Below are 26,918 nucleotides of genomic sequence, written 5' to 3' on the forward strand. Positions count from 1 at the left end.
TGAACTAAATGTTAACATTACCACTATTGAAAACTTTAATAACTCGTTTTTTTTATTCGACTCGACTTGACTCAAGAGGTCAATCGAACACTTACCCCTATCAAAAGGGAGTTATTTTGATAAAATAATATCATTTGGGTGCTATTTAATAGTACACGAACATCAATAAAATCACGAAACATGTCATCTCATAATAGTTGGGAGACAAATTTAAGAAATGTGACGTATTTAAAAGGGACAGGTGGAAACATGTCACCTTTTCTCATGTGTAAGAGCATGGATTTGATTCTCAGAAGTTTAAAAAAGAGCAGAGTTTCCATAAATAGAAAGAAAAGTTGTTTCCTTTGGGTGTGATAAATTGTCGCATTGAATTCAACCATGTGAAAAATTGAAAATGGAAAGAAGAGGTTGACAAATATATCCCACTTTTCATATATAAATATATAACTTTTATACATCCAAAGATAGATCAAAAACAGGAAAGATAATTCACAAAATCAACAAAAAAAAAAATCAAAAACAACAAAAGGTCAAACATGGTAGTAGCAGACAATAGATATGATGTAGAAAATGATAAATCATCCGCTGTTTCCTGCCCACAATCGGCTCACGAAATTGGTGTTGGTACGTTCTCCTCATTTTTACTGCCATTTTCTGGGAAAGTTTTGATCTTTTTCCTTTTGAATTTCATAATTTTCTGGGTTTTTGTGTGTGGAAGATAGTATATTTTTGGTATATTTAGTTGTAATTAGCTATAGTTTTTTTAGTACTTGTTTACTAATAAAATATTTTAGAGTTAAATAGGTATTTGATATTTAAAGCGGTTTATTTTTATCACTTTAGTATTTAAATAATTTCTTTATCTCAAATATCTTAAATTATAAACTGTTATATTTATTGATTTTTTATTATGTCATTGTCTTAATTGATTATATTACTCCGTGCACTATAATAATAGAAAAAAGTTTCTTTAGAGAACAAAGTGATATATCGAATATGTGTATTTTATTATATCGCGATCAAATCTCACAATGACTCGAAAATAAAACTAATTTTAATTGAATCCGAAAATTTTTAAAATTTTAATTGATTTAATAGGCCTAATTTTAAGTCATGATGTTCTTCTTGAAGTAACCTGACTTTTCTTGGCGAGATTACAGATCACTGGTTCCAGGCAGCATTTGCATCGATGTATGCAAATATGCTTGTTGCAAAACTCCATAATTTTAGAGGAGAACGTCGTATTAGATATAGTGATCTTTTCATTTTTTTATTTACTCGTTGAGCTTTCATTTCTCAACAGGTAAAAAAGATTATCTTATTACCTGGATATTACAATAAGTTAATCTATTCATGATTGACATAGGGTTTCTTATTATGGGAGGTGCTTCCTTAAAGGTAATACGAGTTTTTTTCTCTAGGAGTATTATCTCTTTTGATTTAAAATTTTTATCGTTTTGTCTTACATAAAATATATATTAAATATTGCAAAGACTCCTCGAACTTATAAGATATCGTAGGGTATGACACTAAAGTGTTGGAGTTTTTCGGTGTCGAATAGGGTTTTAAGGATTTTTTTATGCAATGCAGGCTTGTTATGTACTTTTCACTGATGACCATACCATGAAGCTTCCATACTTTACGGGCATAGCTGGATTTGCTTGTATATTGTTTGCCATTTTAACGCCCAATTTGTCGTCTCTAAGAGCATGGCTTGGATGTTCCACAATTCTTAGCTTAATATACATCATCGTCGCTTCCGTACTGTCTGCCCGAGATGGTAAGTTTTTTACGTTATGCAAGTAGATTTTAAGTATGTATCCGATATAAAGGTAACAGCAACAAAGGAGATAGAATTCTTATTGTGAATCTTCGTATTTTTTAGTTACTCATTCAGATACATGTTCTAACATGAACATACAAACATGATTTAACTTGAATTACTCATTAAATAAATGAAATCGAACAATCATATAAGATTTTATCGAGTTTTAAACCGTGTTTTTATTTGAATAACGATTTTCTTCTGTAGGAATTAAATTACCACCAAGAGATTATAGTATACACGGGACAATAAGTAGCAAAATATTTGAAATCATAGGGGCATCTTCAAGTCTTCTCTTTGCATTCAATACAGGAATGGTTCCAGAAATACAGGTGAGTTTAATATCAGCTATGGAATCTCGAACCCTACGTTATTCAAACTAAACGATGAGTGTCAGATATTAGTATGTGTCTGATACGAGTATGTTTAATTTTTAGTCATTTTTATAGTTTTCAACCATTGTTTTCCTGTCAGGCAACACTGAGGGAGCCATGTGTGGAGAATATGTTGAAAGCTTTGTACTTTCAGTTCACGGTCGGAAGCGTGCCGATGTTCGCTGTTACTTTTATCGGCTATTGGGCTTATGGATCTTCCGCACCGGCGTATTTGCTTAGCAGCGTAAGCGGTCCGGTATGGTTGAAGGCATTCGCTAACATTTCAGCCTTCCTACAATCAGTCATTTCATTGCATGTAAGCAACACTTTCTTTCCCTTCAAGTTTTTGGACGTTCAATGTTCATAGGTCAGGTCGGATTGAATTTGAGCTACGTATCGTATTAACTTGATTTAGCTTTTTTAACGACCATAGATATTCGCGAGTCCGGCATACGAGTACATGGACACGAAATTCGGAGTCAGTGGAGGTGTCTTCGAGATTAAAAGCTTATCTTTCCGGACCGCAGCAAGGGGCGGGTACCTCGCCATTAGTTCGCTCGTGGCGGCTCTTCTTCCCTTCCTCGGCGATTTCCAGAGCCTCACCGGAGCATTGAGCACGTTCCCATTGACGTTCATCCTAGCGAACCATATGTATCTCGTGGCAAATAAGGACACAGTGAGTAGTTTACAACAATTATGGCATAAGCTCAACGTTGTTTTCTTTAGTCTTATGTCGGTTGCTGCAACAGTTGCAGCTGTAAGGCTCATTATTGGAGATTCAAGCAAATTCAGTGTGTTCGCTGATCTTTGAAGCCTCTTGGTCAAAAGTTCGAGCTGAATCGAGTTTTGCTGTTAGAGTGAATCAATCGAAGAAGAAGATCGAACTATTCAAGTTCATTTGATTAAGTTCTTTTTTCTAGAAAAAAAAAATAAGCTACTGAAGCTTGAATTCAAGTACAGATTGAAAATTTTCAATATTAAATAAAAAAAAAAAAAGCTGGATCTAGTTTCCTCAATTCGAAGTTCCTTCATTTTGACTTGATAAAGATTAAAATCTTACTATTGCAAAACGACATATTAACATCATCTAAAAAATTGTAAGGAAGAAAAAAAATATTATTATGTCACAGTAAAATTTAATATTATTTTAAAAATAATTGTTGAAAAATAATAGTGCTACTGTAAAAGAATGTTAGTATTTACTGAAAAATGAATTTATGAATTTAAATAAATCTTAATTGTGTCGTGAAAAAATCATTGTCATACAAATAAAAATTTTATAATTGATATAATATTCGAAACGGATATTTCTCCTAAAATTAACACAATCCATTAAAATTTTGTACACTCAAAAAATTAAAGTGAAGTCTTATCTATAAAGGCCAAGAAACTTTTGAGAAAATAGAGTAATTTTTGAGGGAGTGCGTAGGGAGACTTGTACATTAGTATGTATTGAAATTAAGGATGATTATGGGTTGGATTGAGTTTCAAGTTAATTCGATTTGACTCGATCAAAAGAAAAAAATATCATCCATTTGAAACTTGATTCGATCAAGGTTTGGGGTGATTTTTATCTAATATGAAATTCATCTCGTCTTTTGAGATAAAACTCGTATCCGAACTGACCTAAAATAAATATATTTATAAAAAATATTAATTTTAGTCACTAAAATATAGTTGAAATTGGAAAAAAAAATATAGAGAGAGTTATTATTACAATTATCTCTAAATATATAATATATATAATTATATTATTTTTTGGATTGAGCACGATCAACTATTTTTCATCATAAATCCAAACTCAGTTAGATCTAAACTTATCCCTTAAAAACCTCGACCCAATCATTATCTTTTTTTTATAAAAAAAATCTGATTCAATAAAATTAAATCGAGTCAAAATTCATCGGGTTCATATCTCATAACGATCTCTAGTTGAAATGAACATACACATTCTATATTTATATATTGACGTTTTTTTAAATTTTGGGCCTTTTGAAATGAATAAAGCTCAAAGGCTGAATCAACCTCATGATTTCCTAGGGACCATAAACGTTCGCTCCACAATATAAATTCCCCAAGCCCTAACCCAATTAATTTTATGTATGTTTGTTTATATTTGTTCGTTTGTGTTCGTTTATATTCTTTCGTTTATGTTCATTTATTATTTTAATTAATGAATGTGAATAAGTTATATTTCTTAACAAACGAGCATAAATAAGAAATTTTGTTTGTTTAATTATTTTTGTTCTGCTAAAGTTAAACGAACGAATATAGATATATTTTCTTTCGATTCATTTACAAGTTTAATCCTAAATTGGAGAACATTGAAATGTAAAAAACTGTTCGATTTTAGTCCCATTTTACAAACAAGTTATTGATTTCTAAATATATGTATAAAAAAAAGCACAAGTCTTGTAGCTCATGTATTTTTATCTAAACATGAAAATTTTCTTACCTTATAATAATACGAATTTTTATATAATTTTTAGCTAGATTTCTATTTGTTGAATAAAAGTAATGTTTTTAATAAGATGGACGCGGGTTTAAATTCCTCTGTATAAATTGTAGATTTAATCTTCATATTTTATTTAGTAAATTTAGTCTTTATGCTTTTTAATTTATATATTTAATTTGATCATTTTAAGTATTTATTTTTAGTTTTAACTCAACAATAACTGTACAATTTATTAAATCAAATTATGTTATCGATCTTTTAATTATAAGTTATAGATATAGTTTGTACTCATATTTAATCATTTTAAGTTATTGTAATTTACTCAAATAATCCCTGAGTTGTTTAAGTAAGGACTAAAATATTAAAAATAGAGGAATTGAAATCGATCAAATTAGAATACTAGACTAAATTTGCAATCTATGTAGAGTTCAAGGTAGAATGATAAATTTGAGCTTAAATATAATGATTAATAGTATATGGAATAAAAAATTAGTTTAGATTAACCACTTGGAAAAACAAAATAAAGAAATAACATCCAAGGCGTTTACTTCATCTATTTAAAATTAGTCCTCATCGTTTTCTCAGAGAAATTTGCAGAGAGGGCAGCCCATAGTTGTTTCCATAACATTATAGCTTTACTTGTTTTTCATTTATTTAAGTTAATTTTGTCAATGTTATTCTCTTTGGAATTAATTGCTATTGAAATGAGAAACTAGAATCAGATCCATGGAAGCTAATTCCATCAAATCATCTTTAAAAACCCCACTTCCCCGACCAAAAACACCCATAGTCCCCCAAACACCACTCAGATCCACTTTTTATAAACCCCCCCCCCAACAGATTCCAGTTTCTCTTACACCCAAATTAAGATACCCAGATTCTCAAACCCCACAAAACCATGAAAAACCAATCGAAATTTTCACAATCGGCTAGTATCAGCCTGGTACACATCCAACATGGTGTTTGTTGTTAACAAGTATTTACTAAGCATTACGGCTTCAAGTACCCAATCTTCTTACCATGTGTCACATGACAACTTGTTCTTTGTTGAGCTACATAGCGATCGCGTGGATGAAGATGGTTCCAATGCAGACGATTCGATCTAGGGTTCAGTTCTTTAAGATCTCGGCTTTGAGTTTAGTGTTCTGTGTGTCGGTGGTGTTTGGGAACATTTCATTGAGGTATTTGCCGGTTAGTTTTAACCAGGCTGTCGGTGCTACGACGCCGTTTTTCACGGCGGTCTTCGCTTACTTGATGACATTGAAGAGGGAAGCTTGGCTTACTTACATTACTCTTGTTCCTGTTGTTACTGGGGTTATCATTGCCAGTGGGGTATGCATTTTTTACTTGATCATTTATTTTGATTTCTTTTTTTTGAAATGTTTTCGCTTCATTTTATCAGTTTTGAATTGGTTCGCTTCATTTTGTTGAATTTGTTGCTTTATAGCTTTTGTTCTAATTGATAGCTTTCTTAGGGGATTTCTTGAAGATTTCATTGGAATTTGGAAATTGGCTTTGCTTTATTTTGTTCAAAACGGCTACTTTACTATCGGAACATGTGGCTATGACCTCCATGTTCCGAAAAATCTAAAAGGACCATGTTCGGATACATTCCTATATCCGGTCGCAATCGAGTTCAAGAAACTTAGTGTGGAAAGGACTAATTTGTTTGCTTAATTTGGATGTTTTTCGTAATGGTCTTGATTTGTGGATTATCTTTTCTCTTCTCTTGGTTTCAAATGGATGATTAAGTCTTTAACTCGTTTAAAACCTTGTTGTTTATGGTTCATCAATGGTCCTTTTTATTACTACTTCAAATGGTTCTTTGTATCATATGTTTGGAGTCTAGCATTAAGAAGCATGTAGTCTGAAATTCTACGAGACTCGGACTCAAGTCTGAGTGTTGGACACATCCGTGTACGAGAAGGGGATTTTCTTTTTCTGAAGGTTTTCATGTATTTGGGGGGAGTGATGGACATTGTTGCTTCTATAAAACGAGGAGCAAATATAGCTGGCATTATACCCCTTTATTGATTTGAAACCTTCAATGTTCCTCTTTATCTTTTATAAAGTTAAATCTATGCATTACTCACATCGTTTCATTTCATTTTCTTAATCCGGTTTCCGGCTATTTTTTTGCATTATTTTCAATGGCCATAGGCGAACCGAGTTTCCATCTGTTCGGGTTTATCATGTGCATTTCAACTACAGCTGCACGAGCTCTCAAGTCAGTTTTACAGGGGATTTTACTTTCATCCGAAGGGAGAGGAGATTTTATGCTTTGCTTCTGCTTCTATGGTTTATGGCATGATTTTTATTTTTAATATATTTGCTTTAGTTCGAGACTAGAAACTGGTTGCTGAAAAATTATTGTAATTTTATTTTAGAGAGAAGCTGAATTCCATGAACCTCCTCCTCTACATGGCCCCTATAGCTGTTTTTTCCCCTACTTCCTGCAACACTCATTATGGAGGAGAATGTGTTTGGTATCACCCTTCCTCTTGCCCGTGATGATGTCAAGATCATTTGGTATCTACTATTCAATTCAGCACTTGCATATTTTGTGAATTTGACCAACTTTTTGGTCACGAAACACACCAGCGCCCTAACTTTGCAGGTACGTTGTGGATCGGCTTTTTACGAGTTTATTACATTAACATGAGTGCACTTTGTTCAATCATTCGAACAAGAAAGTCATTTGTGAAGATTTTGATTGCGTCAAATTTGTAAAATCACAAATAGCACCCATCTTTTAGTTGTTTATGTAACCAAAGTAGTTCCTATGCATGTTGCTTCTTTATGAAGTGATCATAGGAACAACCGGTGTATGGTATGGGTACTGAGATGTTTGTTCTTGCAGGTTCTAGGAAATGCAAAAGGAGCTGTAGCTGTGGTGGTTTCAATTTTAATTTTCAGAAATCCAGTCTCCGTTACCGGAATGCTCGGTTATACACTCAGTTTTGGGGGTTACTCTACAGTGAAGCCAAGAAACGAAGCAAATGAGACGCAGCCTACGTGTAAGATTGGCATATATGTGGTTTCCTTTAGTGCAAGAACATCTATAATGTTTTAGAGGCTAAGTTTCAGTCTTATGGTAGAATACGTCGCCTCATTCCGTGCCATAGATATTCTTTTTCCCTTGGAAGTCTGGGAAACTGGTTTTTTTTTTGTATTGGCAATAGCTTTGGGATTTAGTGAAAAAATTAGAGGAATTACCATTTATGTTCTTTATTCTCAGGAAAAAAAGTTGTAGAATTGGTCTGTATACAGTTGAGCTATTGTTTATATTTTCAATATTTGATTAATTAATGGCAAAGAAAACTCAAAGTTACACTTCTTTTGTTTAGTGTGTTTAATTAGTCTTGGTATGCATGGAATTATGCATGTATGATGATCATGGTCATCATGATGGTTATGCAATGTGAGGATGATAAGAATCAATGATTTGCACCATCCTTTACATTCCACAAAGTGTGAAAAACTAGTTTGGTATTTTTACTCATGTCAAAGGTTGCATGTATGCATGTTATCACCAAGCATACCATTTCCTATAAGAATTAAGAAGCGTGATGACCATGTCATCATGATGATAAGAACCCATAATCTCCATACCCTTCCTATTCAGGCGTGCACAGACTATCAAAAAACTATTGTTGGTATTTGCTCATCTCAACATGTTATGTCATTAAGCATGGCATCATTAAACCTACCATTTCCTATAATAATTAAGAAGCGTGACGACCATGCCCTTCCCATTCAGGCGTGCACAAACTATCAAAAAACTATTGTTGATATTTGCTCATCTCAACATGTTATCATTAAGCATGACATCATTAAACCTACCATTTCCTATAGAATCTTCACATCCTCAAATCTTAAACACTTACTAGAGACTTACACAAGAGTGTTATGTACAAGTCTCTGTCTTTGCTTATATGAAGCTTAGTTTCATCGATTTCTATTTTACCTCTTTTTGCTAGGCTCTGGCTTCATCTCCGACTTTGGCTCGGGTTAATCATTGATTTTGATTTTCTCCGGTTTCAGTTGTCTCTACTGTTAGTCCACTCCCCTCTTTAGGCTTGATACAGTCTCTGCTCACTAATAGATTACGATCGAGGGTGGTCAAGTTTGTATCATTGCGGTGCTTGTTCCAGGCTGTTTCAAACTGTAGACCTTTGCATCTGTGCTTACAGAGAAAAAAGAAAAGGATTAGGGTCATGGGGAAAAAAGATTTTAGAAAATGATCGAGATTACGATGGTGACTTACTGCTGCAGCGTGATTAGTAGATTAAGAATATCAGTTCGAATTTCTTCACGAGCCTTTCTCAGTGCTGCTTCTTTGTATATACAACAAGTTCATCTACCAATCTGGAAAGAAAAAAAAAAAGGATATGCAAGATTGAAAACCGTGGGATTAGGGAGGTTTTCAACAAGGCCTACTCTAATCCCCTTGTATGATCCTTTTCCTGGAATCATACCTTTCACCAACCAAAAAAAAACGTGGAAGTAAATTCTATTGAACAATTCACGGTACTTGAGTGCTTAATTTATAGAATCCTTGAAAGGAGTTCATGATGAACAGTAAGTCAAGGAGATGACATAACAAGTTTCGATAGAAACAACTTTGGACGAAGAATCAGATCAGACTTATAGGACTTTTTACCGTTCACAGAAAGAACTTCACATGATTGAAATTCCTAAAAGACGGGAGAATTAAGAAATATCCTTTCTATTTCACTTTCTCTATGATCATTTGAATCACTAGCATTGTGTTATTACAAACCGTTTAAAATGCCATTAAAAATGATCAAACAAACCAAAATTCTTCCCATTGGACAGTTCAACCACCTAAATCAAATGCAAACCCAAAGTATATGTACTTAGTTTACCTTTCAAAGTATGGTGACTTCCGTATCCATGTTAACCGGACAATTGTATGAAGTTGTTTGAGAACCTGCAGAACAATGAGAATTTAATGGGAAGATCTGTTCACTAAACTTTTGAACCAGCAATAAACTGAAATTTGATGAGCAAGAATATACAATCTTACTAGTAGAACTGTTTCATCATCATCAACATGTAGCCACTGGAAGAGTAGTAGGAAAATACGCCCAAATGGACTATAACAAGAGGCTCATAGAATTGAAGATTGGCTCAATAAACTTAAGCCACGCAATACGCCGTTCTCTATTCCTTGGTTGCCGTCCAAATGGCTCAACATCTCGGTCAGGATCTTCTCAAACCTAGATAAATGCAAATGAAATAAAGAACTAGCCAGCACTACGTCCTCTACCACATCAACAAAACTATGATGTATACACCTGAGATATGAATGAAGTAAAACCAGCTACAAGCATCAAGAAACAACCATCCAACAAGTATACTAAGAAAAGGTCAGAAATTGATCAAAAGCAGCAGCTAATCTTCTGAAATGAAAAAACTTCATTACAAAAGCATATAGCCTCATGCCTGAATCTGAAAGTCCCTTTGCAATCCAATTGGCCAATTGATAACACTTCGTAAAATTTTCTCCCTAATGCCCCTTTTAAGACGATTGAGTCCACAATTATTCGTTACACCATAATTGTGCACAAAGTTTTCCCTACCACGTCCACGAGATAATAAGAGCTTCCTAGACTTATTCAATGAAACATAATCAAGATGTTGAGGAGACAAAGGAAGTAAGTATACCATGGGATAAGGGGATTATGTTGCTTCATAAGACCATAGCATACTTGATCAACAAACACAGTCAAGATGCTTAAGATGAAGAAACCAAGAATACCTGAGTTACGGAGATTCTAAGCATACTAAATTAAGTTAACAAACACAATCTCTATGCTAGAGAAGAAACAATCGCTATTCTAAACTTAGTATCATCACATTCAAGAAGCTTAAGAGAAGAAAACAAATGCTACAAGCTACAGGGATTATCTTGCACCATTAGACCATACCAAGCTGGTTAATAAAAGCAATCAAGAGGCTAAGACGAACAAAACAACTATCTCGAGCTACAGGGATTAACTTCCGTCATAAGAGCACAGTAAACTCAGTTAACAAACACAATCATGACACAAGAGACGGACAAAAAAAACAAGTATTACCACAACCTTTGGGGATTATCATGAATCATGAGAGCATACCAAACTTATTTTAACAGAAAATTCAAGAAACTTAAGAGACTAAGGAAACAACCATAACACGAGCTACATGGCTTATCGTGCATCACAACAGCATACCAAACTTAGTTAAAACACAATCAAGATGCTAAAAGGACAAAGAAAAGGGCCATACTGCGAACTAAAGGGATTATAGAGATCTTGCTTAATAAGGAATACTAAACTTGGTTAATAATACGATCAAGACATTAAAGAGACTAAGAATGCAAGTATACCACAGACCACGGGGATCATTTCTTTGAATGCAAGTGACGACATCTCTACAACATACTGCCATATCTCATCAGCAGAAGCAATGTTCTGGCAGCAAGCATCAAGAATCACGTCCATACCAATCAAGAGCCCCTGCTTGTACATTTTTTGCTACATGTATAAAGCTAATCATCCCCTGCCCCTAAACATAATCAATGCCAATAAAAAAGAAACATGATTCTTAATCTCAAGAAAACCATAATCACAAAAAAATTAAAATTACAAAATTACTTCACTTCTGGCGACCAGTGATCAAGACAAGTTAATGCACAAGGAATAACAAAATTTAACATCTTATCTAAACCTGGATACTCAATCTACAAAAATGATAGATTATAAATGTTGATTTTCTTTTAAATAAAGAAAAGCAAACGGATTTTCTGAGAAAATTAACTTATAATTTATAAAACCTTAGAAACAAACATCTAATTGATAAGCGGCCAAAATGGCGAAATCTACGGGAGCCCTGCCCGAAGCGGCAGAAAATTCGTCATCTTCATCACTCTCAATGGAGCTCTCCTTAATTTTGTTCTTCAAAATGGCACGATTTCAGGCATTAAATCTGCCGCCAAATTTCGCTTCCGCCATCCGGAACGCTGTAAGCTTTGAGAGATCGGAAAAGGAGGTTTCCGCGGCGGTCGAAAGGTGGCCGGGATCCATGTGAGAAGCTCGAGAGTGGAGGAGCGAGAAGCGGAGAGCAATGCGCAAGCTAAGGCGAAGTCTTTGAGTGATGATTCTGTTGAGAGAAGAGATTCGAGCGTTGATTTGTTGAGATTCTGGAGGTTACGTGAGGAGCATCTGGCGTTTTCAAGAGCGAATCGAGGATTTGCTTCGTTAATCTGCAACCAAAAAAAGTAATGAAACACATCTAAATTAAATTAAAAAGAGAGCAAAAAGAGAAGAAAAAAGCTTACTGAGAGAGATGGCAATGGAGATCGGCGAGTGAGTTCGTCATTTCCTACTCAGTTGGAAAACGGGTTCGTTTCCGAATCAGTGAGTTTGCAACACTGGTAAACACGTACAATATCATTACCAAGTCTCGGCGGTATATAAATATATCATTTCTAATCATTAAATTTAAACGACAATATTTTAATTATTTATATATTAATTTATAACATTTTAAACTGTCATAATAACAATAATTGAATTCAAATTAGTTTTCATTTTCCGACCCTTAAAAATAATATTATATATTTCGTTAAAAAATATCTCAAATTTAATAATCAATTTAACTTAAAATTTTTGTACATATTAAACGATTTCAATAGTTAAACATTTGTGTTATCTCTTGAGGTCTCAAGTTCAAATACATTTATTATTCTTATAAAGATATGAGTGTTCATTATTATTATTAAAAAAGTTAAGAGTTTTTAAATTATCTTATATTTACTCTAAATTAAAAATAATATATTCTTATATTTTTTTCACACCAAATATATTTGAAATTTAATATTACGTATATAAATATTTAAATTATTAAACGATGGGGTGTCAATGTACATATAATATATCCTAATAAATATTTAAAATAGATCATATAATTTTTTTATTTATTCTATAAATTGTCGAATTCAATCTATTATACAAACTGCTCGGATAGTGTGCTGACTATTTTATTATTAAAAAATATTTTTAATCAATCTTTTATAATTGAAATTAAATTAATAATATTATATAAATAATAATTTGTACTGAGGCAATTGAATTTGATAAAACCTTGAAAGAGTTGTTTTACAACATTCACTTCTACACAGATCAAACAAATACCATGCTTAAATGTAGATTAATGTCCGAAAGCAAACGGAGAGGAACCGGAGTTCTTTTTTGTTTCTCCGGAGCATAAAATCTGAGAGATCGATAAGAAATCACACCAGCAAACACCGAAAAAACGGAGAACGTCGAAGGTATTCAAGCCTCGGGAACGGATGCAGCAGCACGCTTAATCGATGCGGATTTGATAAGATGGTTGTAGCTTCCTTTCTCCTTGAAGAGCTGAGAAAAGTGATGTTTGCAATACAGAATGCCTTCAAGTGCTGCATAATTTGATGGACTTAAAGAGCAGCCACCATGAGCACTTGAAACATGATTTGTGGTAAGACTGTCCTTCCACGGTTACTGTCGAAAAAATGGGATGAAGATGAAGTTACAGCAGTAAGATCATTGTAGAGACAAATGAGTATGTTAATACGCATTTCGATGATGTCAAGAGCCAGATAAAGCTACAGAAGCAAAGATCAAAATGCATGAGACGGTAGTTTTAAGAAAATCTCAACAATTTGACACTTCATAACACCTTACTTCGACTTATGTGTGCTCGAGTGTAGATAGACACAGATATAAACCAATCAAATTGCCGTTAAGCTCTAGGTTAGTCCGATTTGTAAAGAACAAAGAATCACTTATAGCGTGATGACGTACTAATCGGAACAGTTGATTACCCCAGATGGAACTAGGGCAGATAGACAGAAATTGAATCTTGCAATGCAGAAAAGATACATTTCTCACCCAAACAAAAAGAAAAAGACTTATTGGGACCTTGGAACTCTACCTTCTCAAGTGGATATGCGGTTTTGCCACAAGTACACATTTTTCGACCGTCCCAGAAACATGCTGGCAGCTTTGCTCGGTGATCGTCTGCAATCAAACCAAGCTATTAGGAATTAGCAAGAACATCAAATAACCTATCAAACCCTATAATTTTGCTAATCGAATCACCAAAGCACGTGTATTTTTGCATAATTTACCAGCTCGGGAGTTAACTTCTCAGCTGTCTTTGCAGCTGTTGACAATAAGATTAATGGCATATTAAACCAACATAATGAAATTATTAAGGGATCAGACAACGATTTTATCTGAAAAGATCAAAGATACATACGTGACTGGAAATTCTTGTTGAAGTTGCCCGTCTCCTTGAAGAGTTGCTCAGCTATTAGGAATTAGCAAGAACATCAAATAACCTATCAAACCCTATAATTTTGCTAATCGAATCACCAAAGCACGTGTATTTTGCATCATAAATTTACCAGCTCGGGAGTTAACTTCTCAGCTGTCTTTGCAGCTGTTGACAATAAGATTAATGGCATATTAAACCATAATGAAATTATTAAGGGATCAGACAAACGATTTTATCTGAAAAGATCAAAGATACATACGTGACTGGAAATTCTTGTTGAAGTTGCCCGTCTCCTTGAAGAGTTGCTCAAAATGAGGCTTGCAATAAAGAACACCTTCCATTGAGGAGTAATTAGCCAACTGGAGATATATACATATGCCAAGTTAGAAGCAGAGACTTCATTACAATTCAATGAATAAAGTCCGTCAAAACATAAACTATCATATCAACAACTAACATTCGCCAAGCCTCGAACAAAACATATCTCTCTAAATGTATTAACATTGAAAATTCTTCCGTATGGACCAGGACCATCTTATGAAAACAGTAATGTCTAAGGCACTCCTTAGTACATCTCTGAAGTACTCATATGCAACACATTTGGACAATGATAATAGGGCAATGACCCTTCAAATATATAGGAAAAAATACCCATACTGAAAGCATATCTAAGTCGAATGCTCACACTGACACTAGAATCCGAGGCAACATAACCAGAAGGTACTACTAAATGCAATAAATGGCAAAACATACACAATGTCCCATTTGCTTTAAACCTATTCAATGTACAAAACAAGCATGTCAACTAATTTTTCATCTACCAACGAATGATTAAAAGGCAATTGTAGAACCATATACTCACACCCAAATCCTAACATAAGTAAAATTAAAAAGTACTATATCTAATAAATGTCAACTTTGCTTTTCATCTACATCAACAAAGGATCAGAAAATGCTCAAAGCGATTGTAAAACCACATAATGACACCCAAATCCGAGTAACATAAGTAAAAGCTACTAAATTTAATAAATGGCAATACAAAACAAGCAATGTCAACTCTTTTTTAATTGATATCATCGAATGATTAGAAAACTACTGAAAGCAATCAACAAAAGCAAACCTTTAGAGTCCCTTTGCAATGACTGCACTTGAAGCAATATTTATGGTAAGGAACTCCATCTGCAGACAGAAGTTCCACCGGAACAGTCTTTTCACAAGCCTTGCATTTCTGTTGGGTACCGGTAAACGACATGCTTGAATGTGCTTTAGATCAAATCGTAATGCTCTTTATCGAATTCCACAGATCGGCTTTAATTCGATTTCTTCTCTTTATGTGACTATATTATCTGCTTAAAAAATTAGCAAAACACACATTTCAGAATCAGACCATGTCAAATTCAACAACATTTGCTACAAATTTTAGAACTTTGAACAAGTTTATTTTCATTCATGGCAACACATAGAGCCACTATGCCTAGCTAACTCATCATTTTTCTTAGAAACTCGTGTTCAACACATATATCGGTATATGAATAGATGAAAAAACATTCGAAAACAAATGAATACATGCGAATCTACAAAGCTAAGCCTTTTATATTCTTCTTTTAGCAGTAAAAGCAACAAAAAAGAAAACATAATCTCAGACACTAAAGAAACTTTGATTCATTCTCAAACCCCCGATTTGGGGAAAACAAAATATCCCATGCAAAACCCAGTAAGCTGATCTAATTTGAAATAAACTAGAACCCCAAAAAATGATGAAAAGATGGTGAGATAAAGTGAAGCAAAAATGATTTGAAATTGAAACTTGAAAAAGGAAAAAAATGTACCTTTGATACTAGATAGAAACAGAAGAAGAAGGGCTGGATCTATGAAGGAAAGAATAAATCAATATAAAATGAGAGTTACAAAAAGGGAGTAAAAGAGGTCTAATGGGCTTCCCGAGGTGGAAGAGAAATACAAAGGAAGTGGGAGATTTGGGATGTTTTTGCAGCGAATAGATGGAGTAAAACGTGGATAATGATGATGATGATAATGATTAAGAAAGAGAGAGAATTAGGGAATTATGTTGGTGCTTCATTAGTAAGGTAGTATTGTATTATAAAATTTAAGATAAAGTATACAAATTATTCTTTTATTAGTCCTTATAATATCTATAATTATGGATTTATTAATATTTTGATTTGATTACTTTAATATCTATATTTTTTTAAAATTTTGTTACAAACAACGTAAAATAATGTAATGAAATATTTATAATTTAAAAAAAATTAAAGAATATAAATTAAACTTATAGTTTATGGATAGTAAAATTTGATCTAACAAAATTCACAACTAATGTCTAAATTAAAACTATTTTTTAATATTTTAAAACTATATAGACTAAAAATAATTAGATTGATATAAAGATTAAATCTATAACTTATTTATAGCATAGGTTTTCTATAAAATCTAATATCATAATTCTTTAATTCTAAATTATAAAAGTAAACTTTAAACCTTAAATAATACCTATAATATTAAAATTATGAAAACAATAATAATTATATATTGAAGTAGAGCTTTATTTTGAATAGACTGAGGAGATTATACGGTAATATTTGTTTAAAAAAATTAATCAATTAACAATGTACATACACTGCAAACACAACTATTTGAACTTATGACTTCTAGATAGAACAACATTCTCTTTTTATCATTGATGTCATTTAATAGATTCATATATTAAAGTAAAGTTAAATTCATTATCTATAAAAATAGATTCGAATATTTATTATTCGACTATGTTATTCACAAAGTAAAATGAAAATAATGAATATTTTGAGTCACTTTCTTTAAAAAAATCTCTAATTTACCAACATAGTTGGTTCAAGTAGTAAGTTATTTGATATCGCTTAAGCAAGGTCTTGAGTTCAAGTCATTGTATATATAAAATATCATTACCGGGAGATTCACCCACCAAAATCAGGTGTATGACGCGACTCGATTTGAATTAGTGGGCAACTAAAAGAAAACTCTAATTTTCTCTTCCTTTTCTTGATTGCCTTTGGTCACTTTTATTCTTTATCTTTGTGACTGATAATGATACCAGCATTGGTACTGGTTGTCGATCATCAATATTTATGTTTATTTATTTATTTATTATAATATATCTTTATTTTTCTTATTTTTTAATTTTTAATAATTCTATCTTTATGACTCGTTTTCGTCGTTTGACTGTTATTTTATTTTATCTTATTTCTTATGATGAGCTTTGATTTATTTGTTATCACGTTTATCTTCTTTATTTTAGAACCTCATATTGAATTTGGATACGTAATTTGTAATCGTGAATTTTTTTCATGTCACTCTACTTCGATTTACAGTTGGTTTATTTATCGATTCTATTAAATTTGCTTGTATTTATCTTTTGTTTGAATTTATTTGATTAAATTTTTAACTTTTTCCTTGTATGTAGTTAATTTCTAATGTTATTGATTATAAAAAAATGTTTTTATCATATGTTTAGTTTATGATTATGATAGTAAATTTTTGTGCTATTTAAATATTTTTTATTTTTAATAAAATTAGTGTCTATTAAAAATAATAATAAAATTTGATTCAATATAAATAATAATTATTTATGGAGAATTTACTACTATACCCCGATATGACATTCTACGGGGTTAGTTCTATGTTTTCTCCCTTTTGCTCTGTGCATTTTCCATTTTCCAGGCACGCCACGCGCCCCGACGCACGTTTCTTCTTAGGTACTTCTTCTTCTCTCTTATCGTATTCGTTATTCGATTTTGGATTTTTGAAGCCTTTGTTTTGTTTTCTCGTTTCTTTCTGTTCATAAGAGTTTTGATTAGCAAAAGTGAAATCTGTTGAGGCTTCGTTTCTTTTAGATCTGAGTGATGTGTTTTTTCTTCTTTTGGATGTTGATGCAGAAAGGAACATGTTCTTTTAGATCTGAGAAGCAGATTCCCAATCTGCAAAAAAAGTATGTGTAGGTGCAGAAAATCTCATCAAAGAGAAATCTTAAATACCCTTATTTGAATCAAACCCTAAAATTTTACGTACATGTAGCGGCAACATTGATAGTCCAAAAGAGGATTTAGTGTCGTTCAACGACGAATTCAGCGAGTCGAAAGAAGGTTTCGAATTGTCTGATAGTGAGGATACGTTAGAAGGTGAAAGTGTTGCGGAAGTAAGTCATATATTGAATGAGAATAGTAGGAATACGGATAAAGATCTGGGCGTCGGTAGATTGGCTTCGAGGGAAGGTGGGTGCATCGAGCGGTCGAGGTTTTGCCTAATCCATTCTCACAGAATGATGGCCGCGCGAATTTGGATGCAAATGGTATGCTCAAAGCTTGCTCTTGTTCTCTTTGCTTGAAAGGTAACTACTTTAGCTTATTATCTTGGATTTTGTTGTTTTCTGTATTTGTGGATAATAATGATTTATCTCGTAATATGCTGTTTAATTGGGATGTGCTTGCTTTACGATGATAATCAGCTGCTTACATTTGATCGGACCTTCATTATCAGGATCTCAAGGGTCGAATTGCTGGTAAGTTGAATAAGTGATTTGCTCTAGTTTTCTTAGGTTTGTTCTGGATGTAATTACCGAACATGTTCATTATCAGGATGTTAGGTTTGTTTTGGATTTTGATTCTGAAACAAAATTAATTATTCAAGATTAAATTGAAAATAAAAAATTATTTTGTATATGCTAATATCATTTTTTTTATTCTTGAATTTTTTACCTGTAATGCTGGGAAAATTATATTTTTGTTTAACAAAATTGAGCATTAAGAAAGTTTATGGTCGGGGTGGGGTTGAGTGGAATGTTTTTATTATTGGGTTGGAATCCGGGCGGCCGAAAACTCATCTCATTGTACCGAATACATACAGCTTTTCATTCAAAGGTGTTAATCCAGAAATTAATCAGAAAAGGTTGTTAAAATGAGTAAAAAGGCCTTAGGCAAAGCTATATGTCATATGCAGTGTTTTTTGTCACCTATTATTTTTTAATTTAGACTCATTTTTTCCCTCTTGCAAGCCTTTTTCTTTCTTACTCTTGTTTTCATCAGGTGATTTCCGGAGGATCATCCATCGTGTGCCACCGTCCCCTACCTTGATCAGAGAGTTTTTGTTGTCTGGTGTCCTCTCTTCAGGCCTGCCCTTGGATCTGAAAAAGGAGACCACCGTTGTCGATTTTGGTGAACAGTGAACACCCAAGAACATCGCAGCTAGCACCGCCATCGCAGACTTGGTGATCGAGACCCTTTCGTTCACGCATTGACTGAACCAGACCCTTTTTACTCTACTCGTCCGAGGAGAATCACGCTCGCAGCAAACAATGAGACAGAGAAAGAATGGTTCTTCACTTAAACATCCAAATCTGTCTGAAGCAGAAGAAAAATCACAAAAGAATTCACGATATTCTTCAAAGGATGTATTCACGATTTGTTTGGGATTTCGAATGCTCAACGCTTTGTTGATCCAAACTTACTTCAATCCAGATGAACACTGGCAAGCCCTTGAAGTTGCGCATCGCATCACCTTTGGGTATGGTCATTTGACATGGGAGTGGGAGGAGGGAATTCGAAGCTACTTGCATCCAATGATGCGCTCTCTTTTACAAACTTGTCGCATTTGGGTCTTGATACACCATGGTCATGATTAAGGCCCCGCGACTGCTGCAATCCATATTTTCTGCAGTTGGTGATTGTACTTGTATAAATTTTCGCTTGTCCTGTTTGGTGATGGTGTTGCAAAATGGGCTCTATTTTCTCAACTGGCAAACTGGTTCATGTTTTTCTGTTTCAATCGTACGCTTTCAAATAGTTTGGAGACGATTCTCACTCTTGTAGGCCTATACTACTGGCCGTCAATGAGAAGCTCTGTGAACAAAGTTCCCCCAGGTTCAAGAAAATTGGGTGTGATCCTAGCTGCATTAGCTTGTGCATTAGACAACAAGTGCTATACTTGGGTGTATGTTGGCCTACTTGAGCTGTACTTGACTCATGAGCGGCTGAGATTTATATTTCTGGAGTTGATTCCTATCGGGAGTGTGGTGTTAGGAATTATGTGTTTGTTGGATCGTCTAATGTATGGCTCCTGGGTTTTAGTACCACTTAATTTTCTCAAGTTCAATTTTCTTTCCTCTGGAGGAGATTATTACGGAACTCACAAGTGGCACTGGTACTTCACTCAGGGATTTACAGTGATGCTATTCAGTTTTCTACCATTTTGTGTTGACGGCATTATCAAGTCTAGATATTGGAAGCTTTCTGGGCTTATCTATGGGTTTTAGGACTTTACAGCATTCTTGGTCACAAAGAATTCAGGTTTGTCCTCCCTGTGCTTCCCATAAGTTGATATTCGCTGGATTCTCACTAGCTTCACTCAAAGAACGTAGATCTCCAAATGTTGAAAGGAAAAGATCTTCATGCATTTGCAATAAATTGTCTTCCAGAAAGCATCTTGCTATCTTCTTGTTGCTTGCAAGCAATATTCCAATGGCCTTATATATGAGTTTGGTTCATCAAAGAGGAACCGAGGATGCGATGAACTATCTATCTAAAGAAGCTGCAATAGGGAAGGTGAAAAGTATCCTTTTCCTCATGCCTTGCCATGCCACACCCTACTATTCCACTCTGCATTACAACCTGCCAATGCGTTTTTTAGATTGCACGCCGAGTAAGGGAATCCCTGCCGAATCAGACCGTTTCATGACGGATCCTGTTAGTTTTGCCGTAGATTTTGCAAAACGCTGGCCTCCCCCCAGTCACATTGTACTGTTTGATTCAGAGGAGAGGCGCTTAAAGATTTTCTAGTTTCACATTCCTTTAGAGAGGTTAGAGGTCTTCCATGCCACTTCAAGGTGGACCGTGATCTTCAAGCATCAGTTGTTGTGTACGCTCGCGACATGTAAAACATCCCAAAACCTGGTGTGCAATCTAGCCTTGATCTCTCTTAGCATCAGTTGATTTTTTTCAATGAAGTTGAACACGAGAAATACTTGGGAGGATTGGTGATATATTATTTTTATAATAAAATAAATGTAAAACGATGTTGATGCAAGTAATGATAGGTATATAGAATTAAAATAATTACATGAAATGACTACATACCTTTTTAAACTTAAGTAAATAGGGAATTAACATCAATCTTGTTAAAAGGAGACTGAAGTTAATATGCTTTTGTGATTGAACCTATGTTTATTGAAAACATTTAGATTCATCAAATGGAATTAAATTTTGTTATTAATTGAATAGTATGAATAATGCTCGTGTAACCTTACGAATTATTGTTGAGCATGGTTGACATCTCATAAGGTACCTATGATCACGCTTGGACAATAATGTAAACAGTATAATGAATACAAAATGAAATTGATAAATTACTATGTATTGAGATTTGTAAATATCATAGTATTAAGAATGAGGACATTGCTGATTTGTTATTGAACATAGCATGAAATCTCTTCATGATTTATGATAAGCATGGACTCCATATTATATGTGAACTTATCGCTTCCACGAATATATTAGAGTTTAGCATGAACTATACATATACAATACCTTATATCTTATGGTTTTATTCATAGTATCTTTATCATATAATTTATCACTTTGTTAGAAGTCTATTGAGTCATATTATTTTGAACTTCCGAGTTGTGGCCATGAAAACTCTTAATTATTTTTGTTAACCTTGATATTGTATTTTGATATTTTTGAATCTTGGAATTATTTAAAATACATAAATAATTTTATTTAACTTTTGTCCATTTTTTATGATTTAATATGATATTTTTGATCCTCTAGATTTTTTGGGGGTCAAGTTCGGTATTAAAAATATTCATGAGATTATATGCTACGTCATCATTTATTATAACGAACAATGGCAGATAGTTTTGTTTATCAACGATTCATTAGTTAAAGTTTTTATTAAAAAATAATATTTTTTGATTTTTTTCTTTCAAATCTTGGGTCCCGTTAAAAAAATAAATCCAATAATTTATATATAAAAAATTAAAATATTTAAATATTAGTATATTATTTGTACTGAAAATGTTACTATATATATATAAAAGAAGAAAGGTGATTATGAAAATATATCATTTATCAGTTCCATCCACAAATTATAGCCTGCATTCATATATTTAATATTAGTATATTATTTGTACTGAAAATGTTACTATATATATATATATATAAAGAAAGAAGGTGATTATGAAAATATATCATTTATCAGTTCCATCCACAAATTATAGCCATGCATTTCATAAAAACGGGCACGTACTTAGATGGGTGCATTGGCCCTTGCCAACCTCCCTCCTTTCGAAACTTAAAAAGAGAGCAGAATATTATAATATATTATATATTCTCATGCATAATCATGGTACCAACAGAAAAATAATACAAACAAACATAAAAAGATTAGCTGGGAGGGTTTATTTTTCTTCATATTTTATCTTAAGATCACAATCACGACTCTTGATCTTCCCATCACTTTGATTTGAAAGGAATTGCTCTGATCACAACCAGCTGGTAGAGGGCTGCAAGTGCAGCACCGATGAATGGACCCACCCAGAAAATCCACTGCAACCAAAACCATACCAAATTAAATGATATCACCAAATGTATAACCTATGCTCCAGACTGGTATGTATTTAAATTTTTTCCCTAACAAATAAACTTTTAAACCGAAACAATTTATAAAACTCGAATTTGAGATATTATTAAATACTAAAATTTTTATCATTTCGATTTGATCAATAATAAATAAATTTTAGGCTTACATGATCATCCCAACCCTTGTCTTCGTTGAAGATGATAGCTGCACCAAGACTACGAGCCGGGTTGATACCGGTTCCGGTGATCGGAAAAGTGGCTAAGTGGACTAAGAACACTGCGAACCCAATTGGCAACGGTGCCAGAATCTAGCATCACAAAATTAAAAATCAATTCAACTAATAATATTATACTTTATTTAATTTGATTCGAATAGTATATTTAGTTGTTTTTATTATTCCATCCAAAATGAAAAGTTAACGAGATTTGAAATGCTTACAGGAACGTGAAAGTCTCGGGCATTACGCTTGGCGTCAGTGGCGGAAAACACAGTGTAAACAAGAACAAAGGTCCCAATAATTTCAACACCAAGCCCGTCGGTTTTGGTGTAGCCATGAGCCACGGAGTTAGCTCCGCCGCCCAAGGCACGTACCGAGTCTTCCCATGAACCCTTTCACCACACCGCCCCGCATATGGCGCCCAAACACTGCATCACCATGTAGTAAATCGCCCTCGTCAATGACAGCTTCCTCGCCAATAACATCCCAAATGTCACCGCCGGGTTAATATGACCACCTATCCACCACCGCCCACAGAAGCCGATATCAGAATGATTCTATCGATAAACAAACAGGTTGGAGTGAAGAAAAAAAGTTTTTTTTTTACCTGAGATTCCAGCAGTGCAGTAAACAAGAGCAAATATCATACCACCAAAAGCCCAAGCAATCCCTTGAATTCCCACGGTTGTGCACTTCGTTTTCTCCTTAAGACACCCATAACAGTCAAAATAGTGACATACAAGAAAAGGAAAGTGGCCACGAACTCAGCGATCCCAGCTCGGTAAAACGACCAAGATGTCAACTCGCCGGGCTCGAAAAGCGGAGCCGGTGCTGGCTCAGTGTAGTCTTTGCCGTCGCCTTGGCTCTGAGCGGCGGTCCCAATAGGTTGCCTCTCGTTGAATTTATTGGCTCCTACTAACATCCTCTTCTTGGCCTCCATTTTCACTTCTTCTTTGCTTTTTTGATTATTAAAAAAAAGAGATAAGGGACAATGTAAATTAAAGAGAGAATTCTTGGTTTTAGTCAGTGGAGGTGTTGGGGGAGCTTGCAATGGTGATTTTAGGCAAAGGTTGATGATGAGAAAATGGCGGGTGGTGGAGTAGAGGGGTTTAAGCTAATATTGTATTGAGTTTAGGGTAGAGCAAAAATCGATCTAAAAACAATCGACCTTCTTATTTAGTTTGATTTGGAAAAGGATGATTAGAATTGACTTCACTTATAATTCTATAAATTCAATTGGATTTAAAAAAAATAAATTATAAAAATAAATTATAAAATAAAATTTAAATAACTCAAAATTTCTTATAACTAATAGGTTAAATTTTAAGTTTGAATTAATTTACTCAACTTAATTTAATTCACTCAAATAATTTCAATTTTTTTAACTCGTTTCACGTTATGAACGCTCACCCAAATTGAACTATTCTATGTGTGAACAAAAGAAGTGAATATCGACCGATCAATCATTTCCTGGCATTTTTAGGTTAAAATTAAAGTTAATTCTAGAACGCAATATAAGATGATTAGGATGAACTATGCATTTAGTTGTGTAAAGACAATAACTCAGAGTTTTGATATTTTCTTGATTTGATTTATAATCTTCGTTATGATTAAGGTAAAATCATCATCTAAACTTTTTTTTTCAAAATAAATTTAACCATAAAAATTAAAGAGTCTAAAAAGTATGATTTATGGAAAAATTTTAAGAGGTTTATATAAATTTATTAAAAAGGTTTAAATTGTATTAAATTTTAAAATATAATAAATGGTCTCTCGATTATATAAAGATATTTTGTTAAGTTTTTTACTATTAAAAATTATAAAATAATTTATGATTGTAGGGTATTTTTTGTTAAGTCTCTATTATTAACAATTACAAGTTTGTCACTCAACTATTCATTTATTTCAAACTTGTCATTTTTTGTTAAGTATTGGTTGTAATCTAAGCCGGATGTTAACATGTTAACTTTGATATGATAAAATTTGATTACGAAATCGTTTAAATTATATTTTGTGGATCGACTATTCATTTACATTATAATATCGAGTTAGTGTTTGAAACATTATGTCGTCAAGCCAGTGTTTGCAAGCAACGACAATGTTAGTAGACATTATTAAAATATAATTTTATTATGTCTCAATCAATATGTTAACGTCCAGCTAAGACGACTGTTATTTTTTTAACAATAAAAAATAAATCCAATAATTTGGGATGATTATGAAAATATGACACTTATCAATTCCCATTCACAAATTACAGTCATAATTTCATGAAAGGTGATTATGAAAATATGACATTTATCAATTCCATTCCAAATTATAGTCATACATTTCATAATAACGGGCAGTACTTCTTAGATGGGTGCATTGCCCCTTGCCAACTTCCCTTCTTTCGAAACTTAAAAAGAGAGCAGAATATTATAATATATTATATATTACATGCATGGTACCAAAAGAAAAATAATACAAACAACATAAAAAGATTGGGGGGGGGGCTTTTTTTCCTCAAATTTTATCTTGATCCCATCACTTCGATTGGAAAGGAATGACTTTAATCACATTATTATTATTTTTACCATATATATTAATTTATTTTATTTTTGATAAAACGTTATCTAAATATTATTTTATCGAAAATATTAACATTGAATGTTAACTATAATGTTTAACATTATTAGTAAAACGATACCTAAAACATTATTTTTTATGCCGAAAATATTAATATTGACCGTAACCTAAAATATTATTTTTATCAAAAATTAGATAGTAAAATTAATAATTTCAGTAAAAATAATATATTTTACGTAATATTTTACTGAAAAATATTAAAAAATATTAATATTTTTTATAACCTCTTTTCTTAACCGTCTATACGTGCTTTGCCCCCCTTGCCAACCAACCTCCCTTTCGAACTTAAAATGAGAGCAAATATTATATATATTAATATTTACATGCATGGTACCAATTTCCCAAAGGAAAATAACAAACAACATAAAAAGATTCCCAGGAGGGGGGGGGCATAATCATTTGAATTTTATTTTATAGATCGATTTTTCGTTTATATAAATTGAGTTAGTATTTTAAACATTATCATCAAGCCAGTATTTGAAAATAACACAATGTTAATAGATATTATTAAAATATAATTATTATATCTCAATCAATATTAACGTCAAACTCAGACGTTCGTTAATAATTTTAACAATAAAATAAATTCAATTATTTATACAAAAATTAAAATGTTTATTATTAGTATATATTTGTACTGAAATATGTTACTATATATATATATAAGAACGGTGATTATGAAATATGACATTTATCAATTCCCATTCACAAATTATAGCCATACATTTCATAAAAACGGGCACGTAATTCTTAGATGGGCATTGCGGGTTATTAAGGTATAACTTTTAATATCCAGTTAAGAAATATATCGGAAATATTAATATTATTATAATTTTCGGTAAACTTCTACTTAAAACATTATTTTTGTACATGAAATGTTAATATTGGATGCTACCTATAATGTTAAATATTTTTGATAAAACGATACCTAAAATATTATTTTTCTACCGAAATATTAATATTGGACGCTATCTAAAATATTATTTTTTTCTATAAAAACTTAGATAACGAAATTAACATTTTCAGTAAAAAATAATATTTTACTAAAAATATTAAAATATACTAATATTTCTAGTAATATATTTTCTTAATTCAATATTAAAACTGCCGTACAGCCTAACTATACGTGCATTGCCCCTTGCCAACCAACCTCCTTTCGAAACTTAAAAAGAGCAGACTATTATAATATATTATATTTACATGCTTGGTACCAATTACCAAGGAAAATAATACAAACAAATTAAAAGATTTGGTTTGGGGGGGGGCCTTTTTTTCTTCATATTTTATCTCAAGATCACAATCACGACTCTTGATCTTGATCCCATCACTTTGATTTGAAAGGAATGGCTCTGATCACAATCACGTGGTAGAGTGCTGCTAGTGCAGCACCAATGGATGGGCCCACCCAGAGAATCCGCTGCCCAAAACCATACCAAATTAGATGACATCACCAAATATATAACCTAT

The 26,918-nt window shown here is 32.8% G+C and overlaps 3 protein-coding genes and 4 pseudogenes across 4 annotated transcripts; 4 read left to right on the top strand and 3 right to left on the bottom strand.

Annotated features, from left to right (window-relative positions):
* Positions 1 to 1,302: 1,302 nt before the first annotated feature.
* On the top strand, positions 1,303 to 3,023 carry LOC120147201 (proline transporter 1-like). The gene is made up of 5 exons (XM_039160637.1): positions 1,303 to 1,398; positions 1,591 to 1,780; positions 2,033 to 2,157; positions 2,300 to 2,515; positions 2,633 to 3,023. The coding sequence occupies exons 1-5, from the start codon at positions 1,354 to 1,356 to the stop codon at positions 3,008 to 3,010; spliced, it is 954 nt and encodes a 317-aa protein (XP_039016568.1). The 5' UTR covers positions 1,303 to 1,353; the 3' UTR covers positions 3,011 to 3,023.
* A 2,626-nt stretch (positions 3,024 to 5,649) lies between these two features.
* On the top strand, positions 5,650 to 6,978 carry LOC120147204 (probable sugar phosphate/phosphate translocator At5g05820). The gene is made up of 2 exons (XM_039160639.1): positions 5,650 to 5,987; positions 6,815 to 6,978. The coding sequence occupies exons 1-2, from the start codon at positions 5,675 to 5,677 to the stop codon at positions 6,976 to 6,978; spliced, it is 477 nt and encodes a 158-aa protein (XP_039016570.1). The 5' UTR covers positions 5,650 to 5,674.
* A 79-nt stretch (positions 6,979 to 7,057) lies between these two features.
* LOC120147205 lies at positions 7,058 to 7,987 on the top strand (annotated as a pseudogene).
* A 419-nt stretch (positions 7,988 to 8,406) lies between these two features.
* LOC120147208 lies at positions 8,407 to 12,043 on the bottom strand (annotated as a pseudogene).
* Positions 12,044 to 14,065: 2,022 nt separating this feature from the next.
* On the bottom strand, positions 14,066 to 16,025 carry LOC120147206 (LIM domain-containing protein WLIM2b-like). 2 transcript variants are annotated; one of them, XM_039160640.1, is made up of 4 exons: positions 15,811 to 16,025; positions 15,102 to 15,327; positions 14,241 to 14,340; positions 14,066 to 14,146 (listed from the first exon to the last, which is right to left on the bottom strand). In XM_039160640.1, exons 2-4 carry the CDS (start codon positions 15,231 to 15,233, stop codon positions 14,100 to 14,102), a joined length of 279 nt encoding a protein of 92 aa, XP_039016571.1. In that variant the 5' UTR covers positions 15,234 to 15,327; positions 15,811 to 16,025; the 3' UTR covers positions 14,066 to 14,099. The 2 variants fall into 2 exon arrangements, with proteins under 2 accessions (XP_039016571.1, XP_039016572.1); XM_039160641.1 differs by having other exon boundaries at positions 15,102 to 15,330.
* Positions 16,026 to 17,637: 1,612 nt separating this feature from the next.
* LOC120147199 lies at positions 17,638 to 21,102 on the top strand (annotated as a pseudogene).
* A 1,339-nt stretch (positions 21,103 to 22,441) lies between these two features.
* LOC120147202 lies at positions 22,442 to 23,778 on the bottom strand (annotated as a pseudogene).
* Positions 23,779 to 26,918: the final 3,140 nt, after the last annotated feature.

This window comes from Hibiscus syriacus, unplaced genomic scaffold (genome assembly GCF_006381635.1).
Source record: "Hibiscus syriacus cultivar Baekdansim isolate YM2019G1 unplaced genomic scaffold, ASM638163v2 tig00110933_pilon, whole genome shotgun sequence".
Taxonomy (NCBI): domain Eukaryota; kingdom Viridiplantae; phylum Streptophyta; class Magnoliopsida; order Malvales; family Malvaceae; genus Hibiscus; species Hibiscus syriacus.

Bases quoted from the DNA above. Each gene is read 5' to 3' on its own strand.
- LOC120147206 (XM_039160640.1), bottom strand. From the start codon at position 15,233: ATGTCGTTTACCGGTACCCAACAGAAATGCAAGGCTTGTGAAAAGACT. The intron at 14,341-15,101 runs GTTTGCTTTTGT...ATATATCTCCAG, and splicing joins ATTGCAAAGGGACTCTAAAG to TTGGCTAATTACTCCTCAAT. The intron at 14,147-14,240 runs GTATGTATCTTT...TATTGTCAACAG, and splicing joins CAACAAGAATTTCCAGTCAC to CTGCAAAGACAGCTGAGAAG.
- LOC120147201 (XM_039160637.1), top strand. From the start codon at position 1,354: ATGATTGACATAGGGTTTCTTATTATGGGAGGTGCTTCCTTAAAG. The intron at 1,399-1,590 runs GTAATACGAGTT...TATGCAATGCAG, and splicing joins TGGGAGGTGCTTCCTTAAAG to GCTTGTTATGTACTTTTCAC. The intron at 2,516-2,632 runs GTAAGCAACACT...TAACGACCATAG, and splicing joins AATCAGTCATTTCATTGCAT to ATATTCGCGAGTCCGGCATA.
- LOC120147204 (XM_039160639.1), top strand. From the start codon at position 5,675: ATGTGTCACATGACAACTTGTTCTTTGTTGAGCTACATAGCGATCGCG. The intron at 5,988-6,814 runs TATGCATTTTTT...CAATGGCCATAG, and splicing joins GGTTATCATTGCCAGTGGGG to GCGAACCGAGTTTCCATCTG.